The 21297-nt window shown below is 42.8% G+C and overlaps 1 protein-coding gene across 1 annotated transcript in view; it reads left to right on the top strand.

The window, feature by feature from the left end:
• The window catches only part of LOC126365968 (probable cytochrome P450 301a1, mitochondrial), a 223719-nt gene that overhangs the window by 162658 nt on the left and 39764 nt on the right, over positions 1–21297 (top strand). The window contains exon 10 of the mRNA XM_050008765.1: positions 13583–13664. Coding sequence (XP_049864722.1) covers positions 13583–13664 — 82 coding nt within the window. The remainder of the gene's footprint in view (positions 1–13582; positions 13665–21297) is intronic.

Raw genomic sequence — 21297 nt, 5'->3', positions numbered from 1 at the left:
CCATGAATATATATATATATATATATATATATATATATATATATATATATATATATTTTGTGTGTGTGTGTGTGTGTGTGTGTGTGTGTGTGTGTGTGTGTGTGTGTGTGTGTGTGCGTGCGTATGTATGTTCCGCATCCCCTTCTTAATCACTTGACCGATTTCAATCAAATTTGGAATATATATCACTTACTGACTACAAAGAATCGCTATGCAGTTAAGAAACGCCTACCTGTCAAAGGTGTGGGAGTGCTGGGTGAGAAAGAGGCGTGCTTCTACATCTGCATCTACATGGATACTTTGAAAATCACACTTTGAAACGTCCCCTTAGAAAAATTATACGCGACTGTGCTTAAACTGGGCCCTGACTAACATTAACCTATACCTTTCACAAATCACTTACCTCACCAAAAATCTTCGTTACTCGAACTACTGCAATATAGCGAGCGCCACTACTGCCAACTAAATAAAAGATTCAAACTACTGAAGGCACTAACTACTGAGAGGCATAGTTAGCAAATGAAAGATTTTGATAGAGAACAAACAATGTATTTACCTTAATAAGTTCAAAAAACTCCGCCATCTCTCTCCCCACATCCGCCACTGCTGGTCGGCTCACCTCCAACTGCGCAACGCTACGCGCTGTTAGTATCCAGCTGCCGCTGCCCAACACTACAATGGCAGACAACAATGCAAACCAGCCATAGACTGCACACGGCACAGCCAGTGATTTTCATACAGAGCGCGATGTGGCGGCGGCGTTACCAATAAAAAAACCTAAGCAGCCTACTTACATAGCCCCCATGCTCCCCACAAAAAAATTTACAAATTGTTTTGGGCAGTGGCCAATACAGATTTGAAATTTTTTTTCATAATTACAATAACAAAGAAATCAAATGCACACACTTATCGATACAATGTTGGACAAAAGCTAAAAATTTCTCACAGTCCATAAAGACAGTCCTGATCATTCATCAAAGTAAAATTGCAGTGTTTTTCTCAAAGTCTGAGTAGTAAAAGAAAATGCACACAGAAGTAGTGGATTTCCATGCAGTCTTGAAGAAGTAGTGTTGTCCTTTCAACGGAAAGACAGTGCTGACTCTTGACATGCAGACAGGTAATGGGCCACAACAGAGCAAACACACAGCAGAGTCAGTCGAAGTTTTAAAGAATATTGGTAGGTAGGTCGTCACAGAGTAGACCCATTGTAGTCCTGGTAGAGATTACGGTATTGGTGGGCCACCAGAGGTGCAGACCCACTGCAGTCCTCGTAGAAATAATGGTATTGGTGGGTCATCAAAGGTGTAGCCCACTGTAGTCCTTGTAGAGATGGCCAGCAGCCATCTGTTTGACTGTGCAGGCGCACAATCACCATTGAAGAGTGTTGCAGATAATATAGCAAGTCCATAACCACCACTTGTGCACTCACAAAAATTGTTTTTGAAATGTCCTTAGAATGAGCAAAGCTGTTAACCAGTCCCTTACTGAATTATCAACACATGTGCAAACACTAACAGTGCCTAATTCTCACATATTGTCCATATACTATGACCAACAGAAATGTGTGCAGTGAAATGTAACTTAAAAGTTACATAATTTGATGAACTGGTGTCAATTACAATTTTATAACATGAGAATACAATAACAAAGGTACAAAATACATCATTGAAGAACATAACAATACAGATAACATTTGCAGTAGTACAGGCTTGAAATGTAACTTACAAGTTACATAATTTGATGAACTGGTGTCAATTACAATTTTATAACATGAGAATACAATAACAAAGGTACAAAATACATCATTGAAGAACATAATAATACAGATAATATTTGCAGTAGTACAGGCTTTACAAAAGAATCGAAATAGCAAATACAACATAAGTACATACATAAAAGATCAGAATAACTTTTGAAACAACAACTTCACACATGAGCATTAGAACGAAACACAATAAATAATGTGTAAACATCTTTACAAAGTAAATAACATGTTATTAATGCAAATTATATTTGAGGATAACTATTCCTCATCATAGTGAATGTAGCTTAGTATTAGAAGAGAAAAAATTCTATGAAACTGGAAGAAAACAAATACACAAGGGTACACAAACACATAGTGGGATAACACAAAAGGAAAGGACAGTGTTTGTTTTCAGGGTAACATTTGGTACTGCAGTCCAACCCAAAACTTCATTCTGTAGATCTTTCGTCATATCTCAACATTTGTTTACACCAAAAATATCCTATCCAAGCATGCTTTCTGTATTTTTTTCACATCCTCTTTCAAAAAATAGTTTTTCTCCACTGTACACTACTTTTTTTTTTTTTGGACAAATCATTTCTTATAGCTTCTCAATGCATTTCTTCCAATTCATCACAACTCGGTCTCTTTTATAACCTACCCCATCTTAAGCTAACTTAAAGCTACTGAGCTCAGATGCTAAACTAAGGGACGAGGCAATGCAGCAGCACAAAACAATTAATACAAACAGCAATAACAAAAAAATAGAAATTGGCAAAGCAAGCAACAGTAAATGTAATAACTTATATCACAAGCAGAAAAAAATAGTACACTAAAGACAAGGGGACGTTTCAACTTCAAAGCCTGGCAGATGTTTCATTGAGCCATCTTCCGATCACTTCTCTATTATCCTGCTCTCAAACAGCGAAAGACAAAAATTAACACCTATATGATCCCGTGCGATCTTTGGTTTCCCTTATTTTATTATGATCATCGTTTCTCCCTATGTAGGTCGGCGTCAACAAAATATTTTCGCATTCGGAGAAGAAAGCTGGTGAATGACATTTCGTGAGAAGATTTCGCTACAGGGCTTTTGTGTTAATGATATCCACACCAAACCCTGTATCAGGCTCGTGACAATCTCTCCCTTTATTTCTCGATAATGCAAAACATGCTGCTCCTCTTTGAGTATTCTCAATGTACTTCGTTAATCCCATCTAGCAACGATCCTACACCGCCCAGCAGTACTCCAAAACAGAACGGATAAGCTTAATGTATACCCTCTTTAGAATATCTGTTGCAACTTCTAAGTGTTCTGCCAATTAAACATGGTCTTTGATTCACCATCTCCATAGTTCTTTCTATGTGCTCTTTCCAAATAAGTTGTTCGTAATTATAATTCCTAGGTATTTCATTGAAGATGAACAGTTATCTTTTAGCACTCATGTAGATGACCTCAAACTTTACTTTTCATTATCTAGCACCGTGCAGATACCTCATCTAAATCGTTTCGCAATTTGTTTTGATCTTCTGATGACTTTACTAGATGATAAATGGCAGCATCATCTGCAAACGGCCTAAGGCGCTTTCTCAGATTTTCTCTTAAATCGTTTATACAGGTTGGTCCATTGACAGTAGCCGGGTCAAATATCTCACGAAATAAGCATCAAACGAGAAAACTACAAAGAACGAAACTCGTCTAGCTTGAAGGGGGACACCAGATAGCGCTATGGTTCGCCCGCTAGATGGCGCTGCCATCAGTCAAACGGATATCAACTCCGTTTTTCTTTGTTTTTTTTTTTTTTTAAATAGGAACTCCGATATTTTATTGCATTTGTGGTATCACGTAACATTCCGCCAGTGCGGGCGGTATTTGCTTTGTGATACATTACCCGTGTTAAAATGGAGCGATTACCAATTGCAGAAAAGGTCGATATCGTGTTGATATATTGCTGTTGTGATGAAAATGCCAAACGGGCGTGTGCTATGTATGCTGCTCGTTATCCTTGACGACATGATCCAAGTGTCCGCACCGTTCACGGGATAGTTACAGACAAATTGCGTGAGAATCGGGAATCTCAAAAACTTCGGTGTTGAAAATGCTACATCAACATCGATTGTACTCGAACTATATTTCTAAACACCAGGAATTGTATAGCGAAGACTTTGAACGTCATGTACAGTTCTGCCACTGGGCACAAGAGAAATTGCGGGATGATGACAGATTTTTTGCACGCGTTCTATTTAGTGACGAAGCGCCATTCACCAACAGCGGTGACGTAAGCGGCATAATATGCGCTATTGGGCAACGGAAATTCCACGTTGGCTGCGACAAGTGAAACATCAGCGACGTTGACGGGTTAATGTATGGTGCGGCAATATGGGGGAAGGATAATTGGCCCGTATTTTTTCGATGGCAATCTAAGTGGTGCAATGTATGCTGATTTCCTACGTAATTTTCTTCCGATTTTACTACAAGATGTTTCACTGCATGACAGAATGGCGATGTACTTCCAACATGACGGATGTCCGGCACATAGCTCGCATGCGGCTGAAGCGGTACTGAATAGCATATTTCATGGCAGTTGGATTTGTCGTCGAAGCACCATACCATGGGCCGCACATTCACCGGATCTGACGTCCCCGGGTTTCCTTCTGTGGGGAAAGTTGAAGGATATTTGCTACCGTGATCCACCAACAACGCCTGACAACATGCGTCAGTGCATTGTTCTAATGGTTCAAATGGCTATGAACACTATGGGACTTAACATCTGAGGTCATCAGTTCCCTAGAACTTAGAACTAATTAAACCTAACTAACCTAAGGCCATCACACACATCCATGCCCGAGGAAGGATTCTAACCTGCGGCCGTAGCAGTCGCGCGGTTCCGAACTGAAGCGCCTTGAACCGCTCGGCCACCACGGCCGGCAGCGTATTGTCAATTCATGTGCGAACATTACGGAAAGCGAACTAATCGCTGTTAAGGGGAATGTCGTTATACGTATTGCCAAATGCATTGACGTTGACGGACATCAAATGGCTCTGAGCACTATGGGACTTAACATCTGAGGTCATCAGTCCCCTAGAACTTAGAACTAATTAAACCTAACTAACCTATAGACATGACACACATCCATGCCCGAGGCAGGATTCGAACCTGTGACCGTAGTGGTCGCGCGGGTCCAGACTGTAGCGCCTAGAACCGCACGGCCACACAAGTCGGCGACGGACATCATTGTGAGCATTTATTGCATTAATGTGGTATTTACAAGTAGTCACACTGTAACAGCATGCGTTCTCAAGAATAATAAGTTCGCAAAGGAACAAGTATCACATTGGAACAACTGAAATAAAATGTTCAAATGTACCTACGTTCTCTATTTTAATTTAAAAAACCTACATGTTACCAATTGTCCGTCTAAAATATTGAGTCGTATGTTTGTGACTATTACAGCGCCATCTATCACAAAGAAGTGGTCCAACTAAAAATTTCATATTTCTTTACATATACGAATATGTAATAAAAAATTGGGGTTCCTATTAAAGAAAACCTAGTTGATATCCGTTTGACCTATGACAGCGCCATCTAGCGGGCCAGCCATAGCGGCGGCCGGAGTGGCCGTGCGGTTCTAGACGCTACAGTCTGGAACCGAGGGCCCGCATCGGTCGCAGGTTCGAATCCTGCCTCGGGCATAGATGTGTGTGATGTCCTTAGGTTAGTTAGGTTTAATTAGTTCTAAGTTCTAGGCGACTGATGACCTCAGAAGTTAAGTCGCATAGTGCTCAGAGCCATTTGAACCATTTTTTTTGAGCCAGCCGTAGCGCCATCTTGTTTCCCCCTTAAAGCTGGACAAGTTTCGTTCTTTGTAGTTTTTTTCGTTTGACGTTTATTACGTGAGATATTTGGCCTGGTCACGGTCAGTGGACCACCCTGTATATATAAGGAACAACAGAGGACCTGAACACTATCTTGGACTACCCAGGAATCACTTCACCTTTACTCAGTGACTTACCGTCAACTACTACGAACTGTGACCTCGCCGATAGGAAATCACGAGTCCAGTCACATATTTGAGACGATACTCTATAAGCACGTCCATTACCACCTCCACCGAAAGCACCTCCTCCCCAACATTCAGTTTTGCTTTCGACCTTCTTTCTCTGCTGATGACCAACTCCTACACCTCACTCATCTCCTCTCCCTCCAGCGTAACTCCTGTCGCTCCGCCTTTTTTGTCTCCCTCACCCTCGAAAAGGCCTACGACCGTGTCTGGCATCCCGGTCTCCTGTTTAAACTCTAAACCTACGCTACTCCTGTCAACTACATCTGTCTGATGCCCTCCTTCCTCTCGCAACGCCCCTCCTTTGTTACCATCCACAATGCCAATTCCCACACCTTCTACCCCTTCTGCTGGTGTTCCCCAGGGCTCTGTCCTCTCTCCTCTCCTCTACCTCCTGTACACGGTCGATATGCCCCAACCCCCGCCCCTCCAGTACACCTATTGCAGTATGCCGATGTCACCGCATTCCTTGCCCTCGCTCCTACCCTCCAACGGTCCCAACGCCATCTGCAGAATCACCTTGACCCTTTTGCCACATGGTGTAACCTGTGGCTCCTGAAATTCAATCCTTCGAAGACCCAGGCAAACATTGTAGGTCGCACACTCTCTCCGTCTGGCTCCTGAATTTCTCCCTTACCATCTGCTCCCATCCTGTCCGCCTCTCCCCCACCATCACCTTCCTTGGCCTCATAATTGACCGTCACACCACCTGGATCCCTCATCTCCTCTCCATCCAATCCAAAGCACATAACTTCCTCCGACTCCTCAAACTCCTCTCTGGCCGGACATGGGGGTTGCACCCCTCTACCATCCTCCACATCTACAAATCCTTAATACGTCCCATCCTCTGTTATGCCAGTCCCACCTGGATTTCCATCCCCCCCCCCCCCCAATTCCCTCAAGCACTCGGCCTCGCCTACCATATACGCCTCGCCTCCCATCCCCCACACGGATCCTGTATGATCTCATTCCTTTCCTCCATCTGCTCCTATTCCTCGAACATATCTGCATACTCTACACCTCCCGCCACCTTGATCCCCCTCACCCCCTGGTTGCTCCTCTCCTCTCCCATCCCCTCTGCCACACCTTCACTGTTGTGTCCTCCCTACCCTCCATCTCTACAACCTTCATCTCCTTTCCCAAGGTGGCTTCCATCAACTCCCCCTCCCGAATGATGCCCTCTCTCCCTCCATTTATCCCTCCTATCAACTCTGATCCTCACCCCACTCCTTTCCTCTGTCTTTTCCCTGGGCTCCCTCTCCCCCCCCCCCCTTCCACCCTGTTTTCTCCCCATCTACCCTCTCCCTACCTCCCATTTCCCTCCCCCCAAGTCCTTTTGTATTCCCCTCCTCTGCCTTTCCCCACACCCTGTCGCATCTGCCCAGGACACTCCCCTTTCTTATGAGTCCTCGTCTTCCATCAGCCCCTTTCCACCCTCCCGCCCTTCGTTTTTCCTCTCCTCCTCCCTTTTTCTTTCCCATCATCTCTCCAGGTTCTCCCCATCTGCCCTCGGCTGTGGTGTGTCATATTTGCCAACTTTTTAGTGCAGAGTTCAAGTGACTCTTCAGTGTTGTTCGTCTTTCCAAAGCATGGAGAACAAAAGTCATGCCATCGCTGGGTGTGAACTTTATGTCTCTTGCGAACAGAATCCAGACTGTCGCCGTGTTTTTAATTGTCTCTCTATTATTTTACCTGTCTGCTTCATATGTATTTTATTAGCATCATCATCCTTTTTTTCTGTGTTTTAAGTTCCACGATTTTCCGCCATCTTACCATTGAAGTCTCCGATTTTATCGCCTGTTTTTATTTTTATTATCTTCATCTTTTTAACACAAATTCTGTAGGCTAAAGAGCGGCATACTAAACTGCTGCCAGCCTGCCCCCTTTGAGGCGAGTCGAAACTCAATTGAAAACAACCATAAGCACGCAGTTTGATTACAAGCAGCTTGTGAGGTACGGTGTCAAAAGCTTTCTGGAAATCTAGAAACACGGAAACAATTTGAAATCCCTTGTCAGTAGCACTCAACATTTCGCGTGTCGGTAAAGAGCTAGTTGCGTTTTAGAAGAACTGTGTTTTATTAATCCTTGTTGAGTGGGTGACAATAGACGGTGCTCTTCCAGGTAATTCATACTGTTCGAACATAATACATATTCCATAATCCTGCTAATTATGAATGTTAATGGTGTGGGCCTCCAATTTAGTGTTTAACTCCTACTGCCTTTCTTGAGTACTGGTGTGACCTGTGCAGCTTTTGTCTTTGAGTACGGATCTCCCATCGAGTGAGCGGTTGTATACTGTTGTTCAGTATGTAGCAATTGCATCTGAGTACTCTGAAAGGAACATAATAGGCATAGTCTGAACCAGAGAAGATGCCTTTATTAACTGATTTAACTGGCTTCACTGAGGATATTTACTTCTAAGTTACTCATTTTGGTAGCTGTTCTTGATTCGAATTCTGGAATATTTACGTCGTCTTCTTTGGTGAAGGAATTTCGAAAGTCTGTGATTAGTAACTCTGCTTTCGCAGTACTGTCGTCGATAGTATTTTCACTGCTATCACGCGGAAAAGGCAATTATTGTGTCTTTCTACTGGCATTCTTTACGTACGACCAGTATCTCTTTGGATTTTCCGCAAAGTTTCGATACAGAACGTCGTTGTATAAACTATTATAAGCATCTCGTATTGAAGTCCGTGCTAAATTTTGACCTTCTGTAAAAGATCGCCATTCTTGGGGATTTTGCGTTCGTTTAAATTTGGCATGTTTTTTCATTGTTTCTGCAACACTGTTCTGACCTGTTACATGTACCACAGGGGATCAAATCCATTGTTAGTTAATTTATTTGCTATAAACTTCTCAATTGAGGCGGTACGTTCCAAAACTGGTCTTATCCCATTTTTTTACGGAATGAGTGAAGTCTACTCCGATTTTCTTCAGTACCCGGCGCATTGAGTGAATAGTCTATATTCACTCAAAAGTTGTACTTTACCGTAGAAATCATTAGCTAAAAATCGGCCATCGTTCCAAAACTTGCCTTATTTACTCCAAGTGTCGTTCCAATAGTCGCCTTATCCTACCAGCCAATGAACTTCTTCATTTTCCAGTCAAAGGAAACGCACGGTATTTTTCCCGCGTTTTTACAGCTGTCGTCAGTAAAGTCTGAAGACGTGTGCAGTTTTGTGATAAAATAGGATTACGATGGAAGGGGGCAGAGGAGCAGATGGATAAAAGAAAAGAGGAGGGGAAGAAGAGAACCATAGGTCGCAGAGGAGATGGACACAGAGGGCAGGGGAAGAGTGGAAAGAGAGGGAAGGAGGAAATGGGTAGGGAAAGGGAACAGGAGGTCATCGAGACAGAGAGTGGGGAGAGAAGTAGATGGCTACAGAAAGAAAAGAGGAGGATATAATTGCGTAGGCTTCCACGGCCAGAATCAGTCGACATTAAAGTTTTCTGGGTATGGTACCGCGTCATAACGTATAAAACTACTGCTGCTGGAGGTAAACCAACATTTCGGTCACGGTTGCAGCGGCCTTCTAGTGTATTCGACATACACTAATGGTAGGGAAATTATTGGCTAACAATGAGAACATAGACACTAGAATTTAGTTACTATGGTACTACATTTACTGAAAAGTCAGTGAAAGTAAAATTATATTATAAATTATTTGAATTACTTTCTGGATCTCTCCGGGGAGAGACCTTTATGAAGATGAGAAAATATTGTATAATATTACTTATCTGTACTTCATCAGTGATACCGATCGAGAGCAGTGAAGGATCCGTACATTGCTCAAACCATTTTGTGATGTTAACTGCGTTATCGAGTGTTACATTTTCCCGTAATGGCACTGCTCCATGATATTGGCCGTCAGTAGTATGAGAACACGGTTTACGATTACACTAGTTATCAAATTTAAACTTCTTTCTGCATCTGGTTTGTAAATTGGTGGATTTACCTAATTTTGGGGTGCTGAATGCACTGGTAAAATCAGTTTTTCTCTATAACGTCACATTTCCTAGATACACAGCAGAAAAAAATGATAATAGCGAAAATAGACACAATTAAGGCAAACAAAAATATACATTCAGAACGTTTGAAATCAATACGATTTTGCATGTATATCTGGCATGATGACAATAAAATGTCCAAATTAGTTAGTAAGATATTTTCACCTTTAATCGTCATTGGTTTTTGAAAAATGCGACGATGGAGCTCTTCTTTTCTTTGCCGTTTCATCACTCTCCCTAACAAGGTCCCAGCAGTAGTCACCCATCATCGAAGGGTTACAGTGGCCTTGGTAACGGTGTCTTGGTGAAACAGTTCACCATGCTCATCCTTTACGGCTCCCGAATTTTCCGGAAACAAGTCAAAGTGAGAATGTAAAAAGTGAATTTTAAGCGACATTATACATTCTGATAGTTATCCAACATATCATTAACAATGGTGACATAGTTTTTGTCTTTCCTGTTACCCAACAGCTGTGACTTCGTTATCAAAGATTGGATCTATCAGCAGTTTTCTTATTTGTGGTCCAACAAACATAGCCTCTTTCAGCTTTGCCTCACGTAATTTGTGTAACTTTTCTTTTAGTGATTGAAAGCCTCGCCTTCTTTATCCACAGCGTTTACAAAGTTCTTCATAAGGCCCAACCTGATATGAATGGGAGGCAAAATGATTGTATTGGGCTCAAGCGATGGGGTATTGTTCACATTTACGTTTCCAAGAACATATGACTTCCTTATAGGCCATTACTTGACTGTATAGTGGTTCTTGGTGTCACGACTGTCCCAAAAAAAAAAAAAAAAAAAAAAAAAAAGCAGTTGTATTTCGTGAGTCCAGGCTGTGAACCTGTAGGGAGTGCAACAACTTTTAAATCACAGCAAAGCTGCCGTTCATGATCGCTATATTTGATTACCACTAGCAGCAAAGCCGTGGTTTCATAAGAATCTTTCAGGTGTACTGCCATTATGCAGTAGTACTGCTTCCAAGCTGGTTTTACTGGAATCAATAAATAGTCACCACTCCTGTGGATTATGTTGTGGCCGGCCGGAGTGGCCGTGCGGTTCTAGGCGCTACAGTCTGGAGCCGAGAGACCTCTACGGTCGCAGGTTCGAATCCTGCCTCGGGTATGGATGGCTATGATGTCCTTAGGTTAGTTAGGTTTAAGTAGTCCTAAGTTCTAGGCGACTGATGACCTCAGCAGTTAAGTGGCATAGTGCTCAGAGCCATTTGAACCATTTGATTATGTTGTGCACCTAGCTGCATCATCAGACCATTGACATCTCTACATACACGCACTGAATTCTGCATATCGAAATACTGAGCGAAAGGAACACCTCTTGATTTGAAACAGGAAATTTTTGTCCCTGGAGCTAGAAGGTTCCGTTGTTGGAGTCTCGAACCCAAGTGTTCAGCTTGCTGGGTCGAAAGTTTTAGATCGGGAACCAAATCGTTCAATTCCTTTTGATTAGAGAGCTGAGGCCAAGTTTCATGATATTGACAGCATTACTCTTCTATATGTTGTATACTTTCTAGCTCCCTTGACATGATCTCTGGTTCCATGGCTTTCAAGTTACAGACAGGAACAGGCAACCCCTCATCATGGGGCACAGGCAAGTGCACTGAAGACACCTTTGGATACTTTATTTTATGTCTATTTTTGCTTGAATGTCCCGAAATATTTGTAATACAGAGGTAACAGTCTAAATAATGGTCATTAGACTCACATCACACCATCGGAACAGCGAATGGCACGGCTCGGCGTTTTCCTTTCAGCCACTCGGCTAAAGTTGTGGTACAGGTTATGCAAGCAATATGAGGTTCAAAATTTTTATGTTTATCACCAACAGGACAATCAAAATACAATTTATATGCCTTCTTAACCAAATCATTGATCGGTTTTTCTTGGTATTTTTGAGTGAATTTCCCACACACATAACAAAAGTTATCGAGGTGGTTTGGACAGGAAGGAGATTTACTAGTTGCCATTTTTCTTAGTGTAAGTTTTCAAAAATGATTCAGATGGCTCTGAGCACTATGGGACTTAACATCTTAGATCATCAGTCCCCTAGAACTTAGAACTACTTAAACCTAACTAACCTAAGGACATCACACAACACCCAGCCATCACGAGGCAGAGAAAATCCCTGACCCCGCCGGTAATCGAACCCGGGAACCCGGGCGTGGGAAGCCAGAACGCTACCGCACGACCACGAGATGCGGGCAGTGTAAGTTTTAAACACAAAAAGTTTGCAATGTGTGTCACAGGAAGCACTTACTGAGGATCTCTTTCACACCACTGGTTTACCACACCAACCATTTACTGACAGTCCAGAACCGCGCTGCTGCTACGGTCGCAGGTTCGAATCCTGCCTCGGGACATGGATGTGTGTGATGTCCTTATGTTAGTTAGGTTTAAGTAGTTCTACGTCTAGGGGATTGATGACCTCAGATGTTAAGTCCCATAGTGCTTAGAGCCATTTGAACCATTTCCAACCATTTACTGACGATTTGTACATCTTCTCGCCCTCCTCTACAAATCAAAACAAACAATTCAACATCAAAAGAGAATAACAGCAAAAAGCGAAATAATGAACATGAAAAATAAAAAAACCTTTAAAAATTCAAAGGTATATTCGAATTCTAGGCACCAAAATGCATAGTAGTTGATGTACCACATCCTAGATGCAAAATGGTTGTTGGCTAGTGTTATTTGTACACACTGGCGAGATTTCATAATTCCTTCAACAATTACCAAATTGGTACTTATCTCGTACCTAATACCTCCCAACACCTTGATACAAGTAGTTGGAGAAAGATGGGTGTCCAGAACCTCTGTTTCCAGTGATTAACTCCCATATCATCTATAGACCGGTTGGTATTAAACTCAACAGCCACGAAGTCTCATCGCTGAATACCACAGAATGTTTCATTGCCCGAGTTGTGTTAGGCTACATATTATACCTGCTCTCTGTGGTGTGGTGTCAGCGGTAAATGACTTATGGAAAATCGAGGTGTCAGCCCGGCTTACAGTAATCTGTTCACTCCTGTTCTTTCTGACACTGTACCTGCAAGTCCTGCTCGAAGTACAGCTGCAGTCAGCTGTCTATACGTCAGAGACAGTCTAACAGTCTTCTCTTGGACTAGTATTTCTTGCCACACTGTTGTCCCGAGACTATGCTTTCATCACTCTTTCCAGTATCACTGACAAATGTCTGTGCGAGCAACCAGTATGTTGTTTGTCGTACGAATGATACGACCTTTCTCAGCTTCCGAAAGACGTGGATTAGTTGCATGTGTACGTTCTCTTATTACGCTGTCTGCAATCTCCATTTGGCCACCCTCTACTAAGTGAATTGCGGTGTGCCTGGGAATTTGGATTGGAGAGTGAGATGCGCTAGATTGGTCCACGCAGTTATGGAAAGATGCTGCGCCAGCGTTGCGTTGCTGTTAGCAAGAGACCCAGGTTGGAATCCCTGGCTCTGGTACAAATTTTCATTTGCAGCTTTAGTCTGCATAAATCCAGACTTAATAAGGTCTACGGATCCCAGTACTTTAACTTCTAGCAATGGTAAACACACCAAATAACCATTATGTGCTTGCAACATTCTTTATTCCTAAAATGAGCTTCTTTTTTCGTAATGAACACGCTGAACGTAAGCTCCCATAAGGACGAAATTTTGATGATCGGTATGCTGCCACACACATCTCAGAAATTACACAAGTCTTTGCTGTGTCTTGCACTGCCGTGACACAGTGCCTTGTTTGCGTTCCAGGTTGAAGCCCATCGCGCCATTCAACGTTCGGCGGTGCGTCGTTGACAACCTGGTGCTGAGTGGCTACCGCATACCCAAAGGGGTAAGTGCGTGCCGACTGGTGCCCCGTACAGGTGACTGCTCATTGAGCAGAAGAGTGCAGTGTCCACACTCAACAGTCACATTCATTTTCCCGAGGTATTTCTGGAAGTTAGACGATTTAAAACTGACATGGTTTCTTTTGCTATCCTTTACGCAGTGGCTGCTTTTGTTAGCCGCGCACTGAGAAAACGGATATGCATTGGCCCTCGTGTTACATTAGTCATTTTAATGATTACTGGGCCTTACGCCAAAGTAATTCAGCAACTATCAAAACTACACGGAGGGAAAAACGTTAATGGGGATCCACATACCCGTGCATTAAAATGAATAAATGTATCACTACCCCTGGTCGTTTTTGCTATTGTTTTCTAGTTAGACTGCCTCACTGTTTAGGTAAAACACAATGACCTATTCTAGATGGTAATTTACTACTTGTTGCCATTTTGTTAAATGTGTACCCAGCTAAATATGACCTACTTTTTACTCCCACAATTTTAATTTTAACATCTTAAAGAAGTTTAGAATAGTAATTTTCACTCACCATCACACACTCTTCTTCCGCATACTAATGCTAACTCTTACCGGACGTTTTCATTGGCCCAACCGTTGCGTATGCGACGCTAGTGGACCAGCTATATTGGTGAATAAATATAAATGATACCCACATGTTATTCACGCCTCAATTATTATGGAGGTGAAATTTCGTATGTTACTGACGCCTTTCGGCTATATTTTAACGCATCCCCACAACAACATGTAACCCAATAAATTCGAATAATTTTTTGTGTTCGTAACGAGATATTTTTGTACAATTAACATATTTTCACTGTTTACGTGTTTAAGTTGTCACAGTTCCCTTCCAAAGAAAAAGTTTTTAGAAACGTCGAAACCATGGTGAAGAGGTTCAAATAAACCTTCTATTTTGCAGGTGATTGGCTCTTTCTCATTTCTTCTTACGTCCTTTCTTAGCTGCTAAGTAAGTTGTCAGGTTGACTAAAACAAGACACTAAACTAACATATTGAGATTCTCTTGTAAAATAAATATAGGCCTTTTATTACTTTCCTTCTTTAGGGTTCCAAATCTCTATTAGTAGTAATAGAGCTCTTATAGGATCATTATGTTATCTGCCCACCCGTTTGTCTGCCCGTCAAGACCCATTTTTCTCAGGAACGAATAGAGGTATAAAGTTGGAATGTTTGTCACATACAAATGCTTATGGTCCCTTGGTGGTGTAAAAAACGTAAGGTTCCACGTCAATTCAATGAAAAGATCAAAATTATGTTATTTTGATACTCACAAACCCAATTTTCAAACCCTACCGGATACTTTCCATTGACTTAGAATAGGAAACTTGGCAATAAGCAACTTTTCACAGTACAAGTCAGGAAGAAAATCCGAAAAATTGTTAATTTGTAATCATACCACACGAAAATAAAATATTTCTGGGGGGGGGGGGCTGTCTGTGTCTCCCTATGTTAAAACTTGATAATTAAATTGTTCTCGAAAGTATTAGTATTCCCAGGGCCGATACCTTGCCAGTATCCAGTATCGACAACAGGCAAAAGTCGTCCTGATTCTCGATGCTTGGGATGAATGAACTATATATACTGAACTTGAATTCCACTGTGTTCTGCGTTTTAACTATACCGTTGCATCAATCAAAAATTAATAGAGTGATACCTCCACTTCAAGTCTGTTAAAAGAAAAGTAGGAAAGATCTCAACCACATCAGGCGTTAGCGCTTCACTGAACAAAATATTCCCAAAATAAACTTGTTGCAGCAGTCTGTAGAAACTGAAGCAAGTTCTACTCCTGAGAATGTCAGCGATAGTTGTCGAAAATGTGTGATTTACGTACAAGAGAATGGTTTAACAGTGGATTGTAAATTAGCAGGGCAAATCGTCGACCTCTTCTTGTAAGATTGTGATACAGCATTTTTAAAGAAAAATGTTAAGTACAGTCAGAAATTGCGAATGTTCACAATACATGTTGACGATATGCATAAGATGTAACAAGGATCTGAGGAACAAATAATAGAGTTGTCGAGTGATCTTAAGAATCTACATTACCATCTACATGACAACTCTGCAATTCGCACGTAATTGCCTCGGAGAGGTTGGGTTGGGTTGGGTTGTTTGGGGAAGGAGACCAGACAGCTAGTCATCGGTCTCATCGGATTAGGGAAGGACGTGGAAGGAAGTTAGCCGTGCCGTTTGAAAGGAATCATCCCGGCATTTGCCTGGAGCGATTTATGGAAATCACGGAAAACCTAAATCAGGATGGCCGGGTGCGGGATTGAACCGTCGTCCTCCCGAATGCGAGTCTAGTGGCTGGGAGAGGGTTCACAATACCAGTTTCAGACTATTTCCCTACCGTTCCACTCCCGCACAGTGTGCGGGAAATATGAACTTTTTCATAACAACAACATAATAACATAATTACCGACCAATTTCACTGACGTAGATTTGTTGTATAATCATGGAACATATTTTGTGTTAAGACATAATGACCTTTCTAGACTCCGAGAAGCTCATCTGCAGAAACCAGCACTGTTTTAGGAAACAGCGGTCATGCGAGACACAGCTGGTCCTCTTGTGCATGATACACAACAGGTTCTAGATACCGGCTCCCAGGTTGATGCCATATTTCTCGACTTTCGAAAGGCGTTCGACTCAGTTCCGCACTGTTGCTTGCTCTAAAAAGTGCGCTCATATGCGGTTGGATAGAAAGTTTTCTAACAGACAGAGAGCAGTACGTCGTCCTGAATGGGGTGACTTCAACAGAAACAAGCGTAACTGCAGGTGTGCCCCAGGGCAGCGTAATAGGTCCGCTGCTTTTTACGATTTATGTAAACTGTCTGGTTGATGGTATTGACAGCAGCATTAAACTCTTTGCCGATTATGCTGTTGTCTACAGGAAAGTAGTTTCACAGGAATTTTGTGACCAAATCAATGAGGGTTTGCAGAAAATAAATGCGTGCTGTAATGACTGGCAGTTATCTCTCAATATTAGTAAGTGTAGCCTACAGCGTATAACAAGGCGTGAATCCCCATTAATGTACGAGTACAAAGTAAATGCCCAGTCTTTAGAGACGGTAACATCCGTCAAGTACATGGGTGCAACTATTCGAAATGATCTCGAACGTAATGATGAGATTACATAAGTAACGGGAAAGGAGAACACTAGATTGCCGTTTATTGGTAGAATCCTGAAGCGATGGAGTCCTTCAACAATGTAAATAGCTTACAATACGTTAGTTCGTCCAGTCTTAGAGTACTGTTCGTCTGTATGGTGCCGTTATCAGTTGGGTCTGATTCAAGAGATTGAGAAGGTCCGAAGAAGAGCGGCAAGATTCGTGACTGGTACATTTTGCCATAGCGAGGGCGTTACAAATCTCATAGAAATTTTGAAATGGGACACACTTGCAAATAGACGAAGCGCTAAACTGAAGGGGTTGCTCACTAAATTCCGAAATCCGATCTTCGCCGAGGATGAGAACATATATTATTACCACCAACTTTCAAATCGCGCAATGATCACCATTCAAAGATAGGGAAATTAGAGCTCGTACTGAGGCTTTCAGACAGTCGTTTGTCCCTCGGGCGATCCGCGAGTGGAACAGATGTGGAGGGAGGGAGGGGAGAATATGACTTTGGCGCGAATTGTGCCATCCACCACACATAGTTGCTGGCTAGCAGAGTATATATATATGTAGATGTAGAATCTATGACCTCAGATTCTTTTCTTTCGGTATGGTAATCAAACCTGTGTGTGTAGTTGGTGTCAATGAAATATATTCTGCATTCAAAGGAGGAAGTTGATGGATGAAATGTCGTGAGGAGTTCTTGTCGCAACAAAAAAACTCCTTTGTTTTAGTGATTACCACTCCAACTCGCTTATCATATCTGTGGCACTCCCTTTGCTGTTTCACAGTAATATAAAAAGAATTGCCGTTGTTTGGGCTTTTTCGGTATAATCTGTTAATCCTATCTGGTAAGGGTCCCATACCTCACCGCAGTACTCTAGCAGAGGACGGAAAAGCTTAGTGTAGGCGGCAGTCTCTTTCATGTATCTGTTGCATGTTTATTGGCAAGACAGATAAGAATATAGTTTTCACGGTAGAGCATGAGCAACAAGGATTTTTTAATTTATTTGAGGATAGAGTAGAAGAATAACGAACGATGAGGTTACGAGTATACAGGAAACCCACGTTCGGAGGTTCTCTTGTAAGTTTTCTAATGCTGGCACTCAGATGTAACGTTTCGGCTTTGTACGTACCAAATTGCAATTCTTCGGATGAAAGTTAATACTTTGACATCTTAGTAAAATATTTAAACTTTAATCTGACTGTGTACGTAGTACAACTTTATGCTCTCTTGTTGATGTATGAAACTATTACTTACGGTCCGTATGAAGCTTTTGTATTTAAAGTACCTAAGTGCATTATTTCTAACATTACATGCAATCCTCATGAATCAAACACATCTAACCTATCACGTGCAATAACTATACTGCTGAGTAAACTTTATACGTGATCACAGTGCTTACACTTCCAGTGAAAAACAATTACACAGTCATTACGCTAAACAACTTCAGAATGTGAAAGTAACTTGTATGGATAACCACTGTTCCCAAAGTTCACAACACACCATTCAGTTCTTGAGCTAATAATCACGTTAACTTACGTCTTCAACAAAGGATGAACAGCTATGCCTTTCAACTGTTGTCTGATATAAATCAAGCTGATTTGCCATCGTTTAAAAAGAGCACTATGCGACTTAACTTCTGAGGTCATCAGTCGCCTAGAACTTAGAACTAATCTAAGGACATCACACAGATCCATGCCCGAGGCAGGACTCCAACTTGCGACCGCAGCGGTCGCTCGGCTCCAGACTAAGCGCCTAAAACCGCACGGCCACTCCGGCCGGCCATCGTTAAAATAACCTTGTGATGTGCACTACAAGATACTGCTCAAGCTTAATATGCAGTTAGTAGTCGGATCTCGCGATCTGTAATGAGAGCCCAAAATATTTTTCTTTAAAAACTTTCGAATAGAAATCGGAATGCTGAGGCTTAATGTTGAATAATTAAAAAACCTAATTGCGCTTCAGGTTTTTGTTTTAATCAGCGAAATTAAAAAGGTTTGAACAAGACTGCATTACTGGTCATTGTTACTGTAACGTGAATACGAAACACAAAGCTCTTCAGATTAATACACTCCTGGAAATGGAAAAAAGAACAAATTGACACCGGTGTGTCAGGCCCACCATACTTGCTCCGGACACTGCGAGAGGGCTGTTCAAGCAATGATCACACGCACGGCACAGCGGACACACCAGGAACCGCGGTGTTGGCCGTCGAATGGCGCTAGCTGCGCAGCATTTGTGCACCGCCGCCGTCAGTGTCAGCCAGTTTGCCGTGGCATACGGAGCTCCATCGCAGTCTTTAACACTGGTAGCATGCCGCCACAGCGTGGACGTGAACCATATGTGCAGTTGACGGACTTGGAGCGAGGGCGTATAGTGGGCATGCGGGAGGCTGGGTGGACGTACCGCCGAATTGCTCAACACGTGGGGCGTGAGGTCTCCACAGTACATCGATGTTGTCGCCAGTGGTCGGCGGAAGGTGCACGTGCCCGTCGACCTGGGGCCGGACCGCAGCGACGCACGGATGCACGCCAAGACCGTAGGATCCTACGCAGTGCCGTAGGGGACCGCACCGCCACTTCCCAGCAAATTAGGGACACTGTTGCTCCTGGGGTATCGGCGAGGACCATTCGCAACCGTCTCCATGAAGCTGGGCTACGGTCCAGCACACCGTTAGGCCGTCTCCCGCTCACGCCCCAACATCGTGCAGCCCGCCTCCAGTGGTGTCGCGACAGGCGTGAATGGAGGGACGAATGGAGACGTGTCGTCTTCGGCGATGAGAGTCGCATCTGCCTTGGTGCCAATGATGGTCGTATGCGTGTTTGGCGCCGTGCAGGTGAGCGCCACAATCAGGACTGCATACGACCGAGGCACACAGGCCAACACCCGGCATCATGGTGTGGGGAGCGATCTCCTACACTGGCCGTACACCTCTGGTGATCGTCGAGGGGACACTGAATAGTGCACGGTACATCCAAACCGTCATCGAACCCATCGTTCTACCATTCATAGACCGGCAAGGGAACTTTCTGTTCCAACAGGACAATGCACGTCCGCATGTATCCCGTGCCACCAAACGTGCTCTAGAAGGTATAAGTCAACTACCCTGGCCAGCAAAATCTCCGGATCTGTCCCACATTGAGCATGTTTGGGACTGGATGAAGCGTCGTCTCACGCGGTCTGCACGTCCAGCACGAACGCTGGTCCAACTGAGGCGCCAGGTGGAAATGGCATGGCAAGCCGTTCCACAGGACTACATCCAGCATCTCTACGATCGTCTCCTTAGGAGAATAGCAGCCTCCATTGCTGCGAAAGGTGGATATACACTGTACTAGTGCCGACATTGTGCATGCTCTGTTGCGTGTGTCTATGTGCCTGTGGTTCTGTCAGTGTGATCATGTGATGTATCTGACCCCAGGAATGTGTCAATAAAGTTTCCCCTTCCTGGGACAATGAATTCACGGTGTTCTTATTTCAATTTCCAGGAGTGTAGTTTTAGCGAAACATCAAACATACGTACAGTACAGTCTTAAAAAAAAATTACATTCATTATTTGAAGATGAAAAGAGGTAAAGAGTGATGTATTCTTTCCTTTAGTTCATGCGTTTACGAGATAATGAGACAACCGCATCGTAATCAATCAATGCAAATTACGAAAATTCACAAAACTGAAAGTGTCCCAAAACGTGATCTCGCCCTTTCTGCAACTAGCGTACGCGGCTCGATATTACCTTGTTTGATAAATTCCAGGTTACAGGAACGGCATTCCGAAAGTAGGCCTCCACACGCTTGCTTCTGAGAACGCACGACAACCAAGACCCTCTCTACCTCAACTGTGTACTTGACAACAACATAAACTTTGAAATCCAGAGTCTCATCTGTACACGTTCTCAGGAAAAGTGCTTGCTGTGGCCAATATCACGCCACCTACGTAAACGTTATATAGCATACCACTCTGGTATGCCCTATCAACAAAAACGAAGAAATGAAAAAGCATAGACAAATAGCGGCAGGAAATGATTTTGACACTGATTTAATAGATAGGGTTGATACGGCGGTAGCATATAGAAAGCATAAAAAAAGTGGGATAAATCCGAAGAAATATTGTGGATTACCTCATATACTGGCGAGAGTATTCAGCAACGAATTGGTTAAAATTACTTTCAGGGCGGCAACATACTGGAGTAAGGCTGAAGAATATGACTGGTACTGGTGAGAACTGGTTGGAGAAAGTGGGAGATTATGAACGACGAGGTATAAGGGCCAAACGGAAAGAAACTTTACAGTAAGATTTAAAGAGCGTAACGTAAAGAGAATGATTCATCGGTGGTAGCAAAGCACCTAAAAACAGAACAGCATTTGTTGGGAAGCATCACAGACAGCGTGAAGATATTGAATTTTGAAGGAAAAGGGTGGTTGCTGTCAAATGCAGAGGAAACAGCAATGTCTTGCGCTTTAAGAAAGGAATGCGTCAACCCGCTAAATAA

The sequence above is a fragment of the Schistocerca gregaria genome, chromosome 4 (genome assembly GCF_023897955.1).
Source record: "Schistocerca gregaria isolate iqSchGreg1 chromosome 4, iqSchGreg1.2, whole genome shotgun sequence".
NCBI classification, from domain to species: Eukaryota; Metazoa; Arthropoda; class Insecta; order Orthoptera; family Acrididae; genus Schistocerca; species Schistocerca gregaria.
This window is presented reverse-complemented; position numbering and strand designations above follow the sequence as displayed.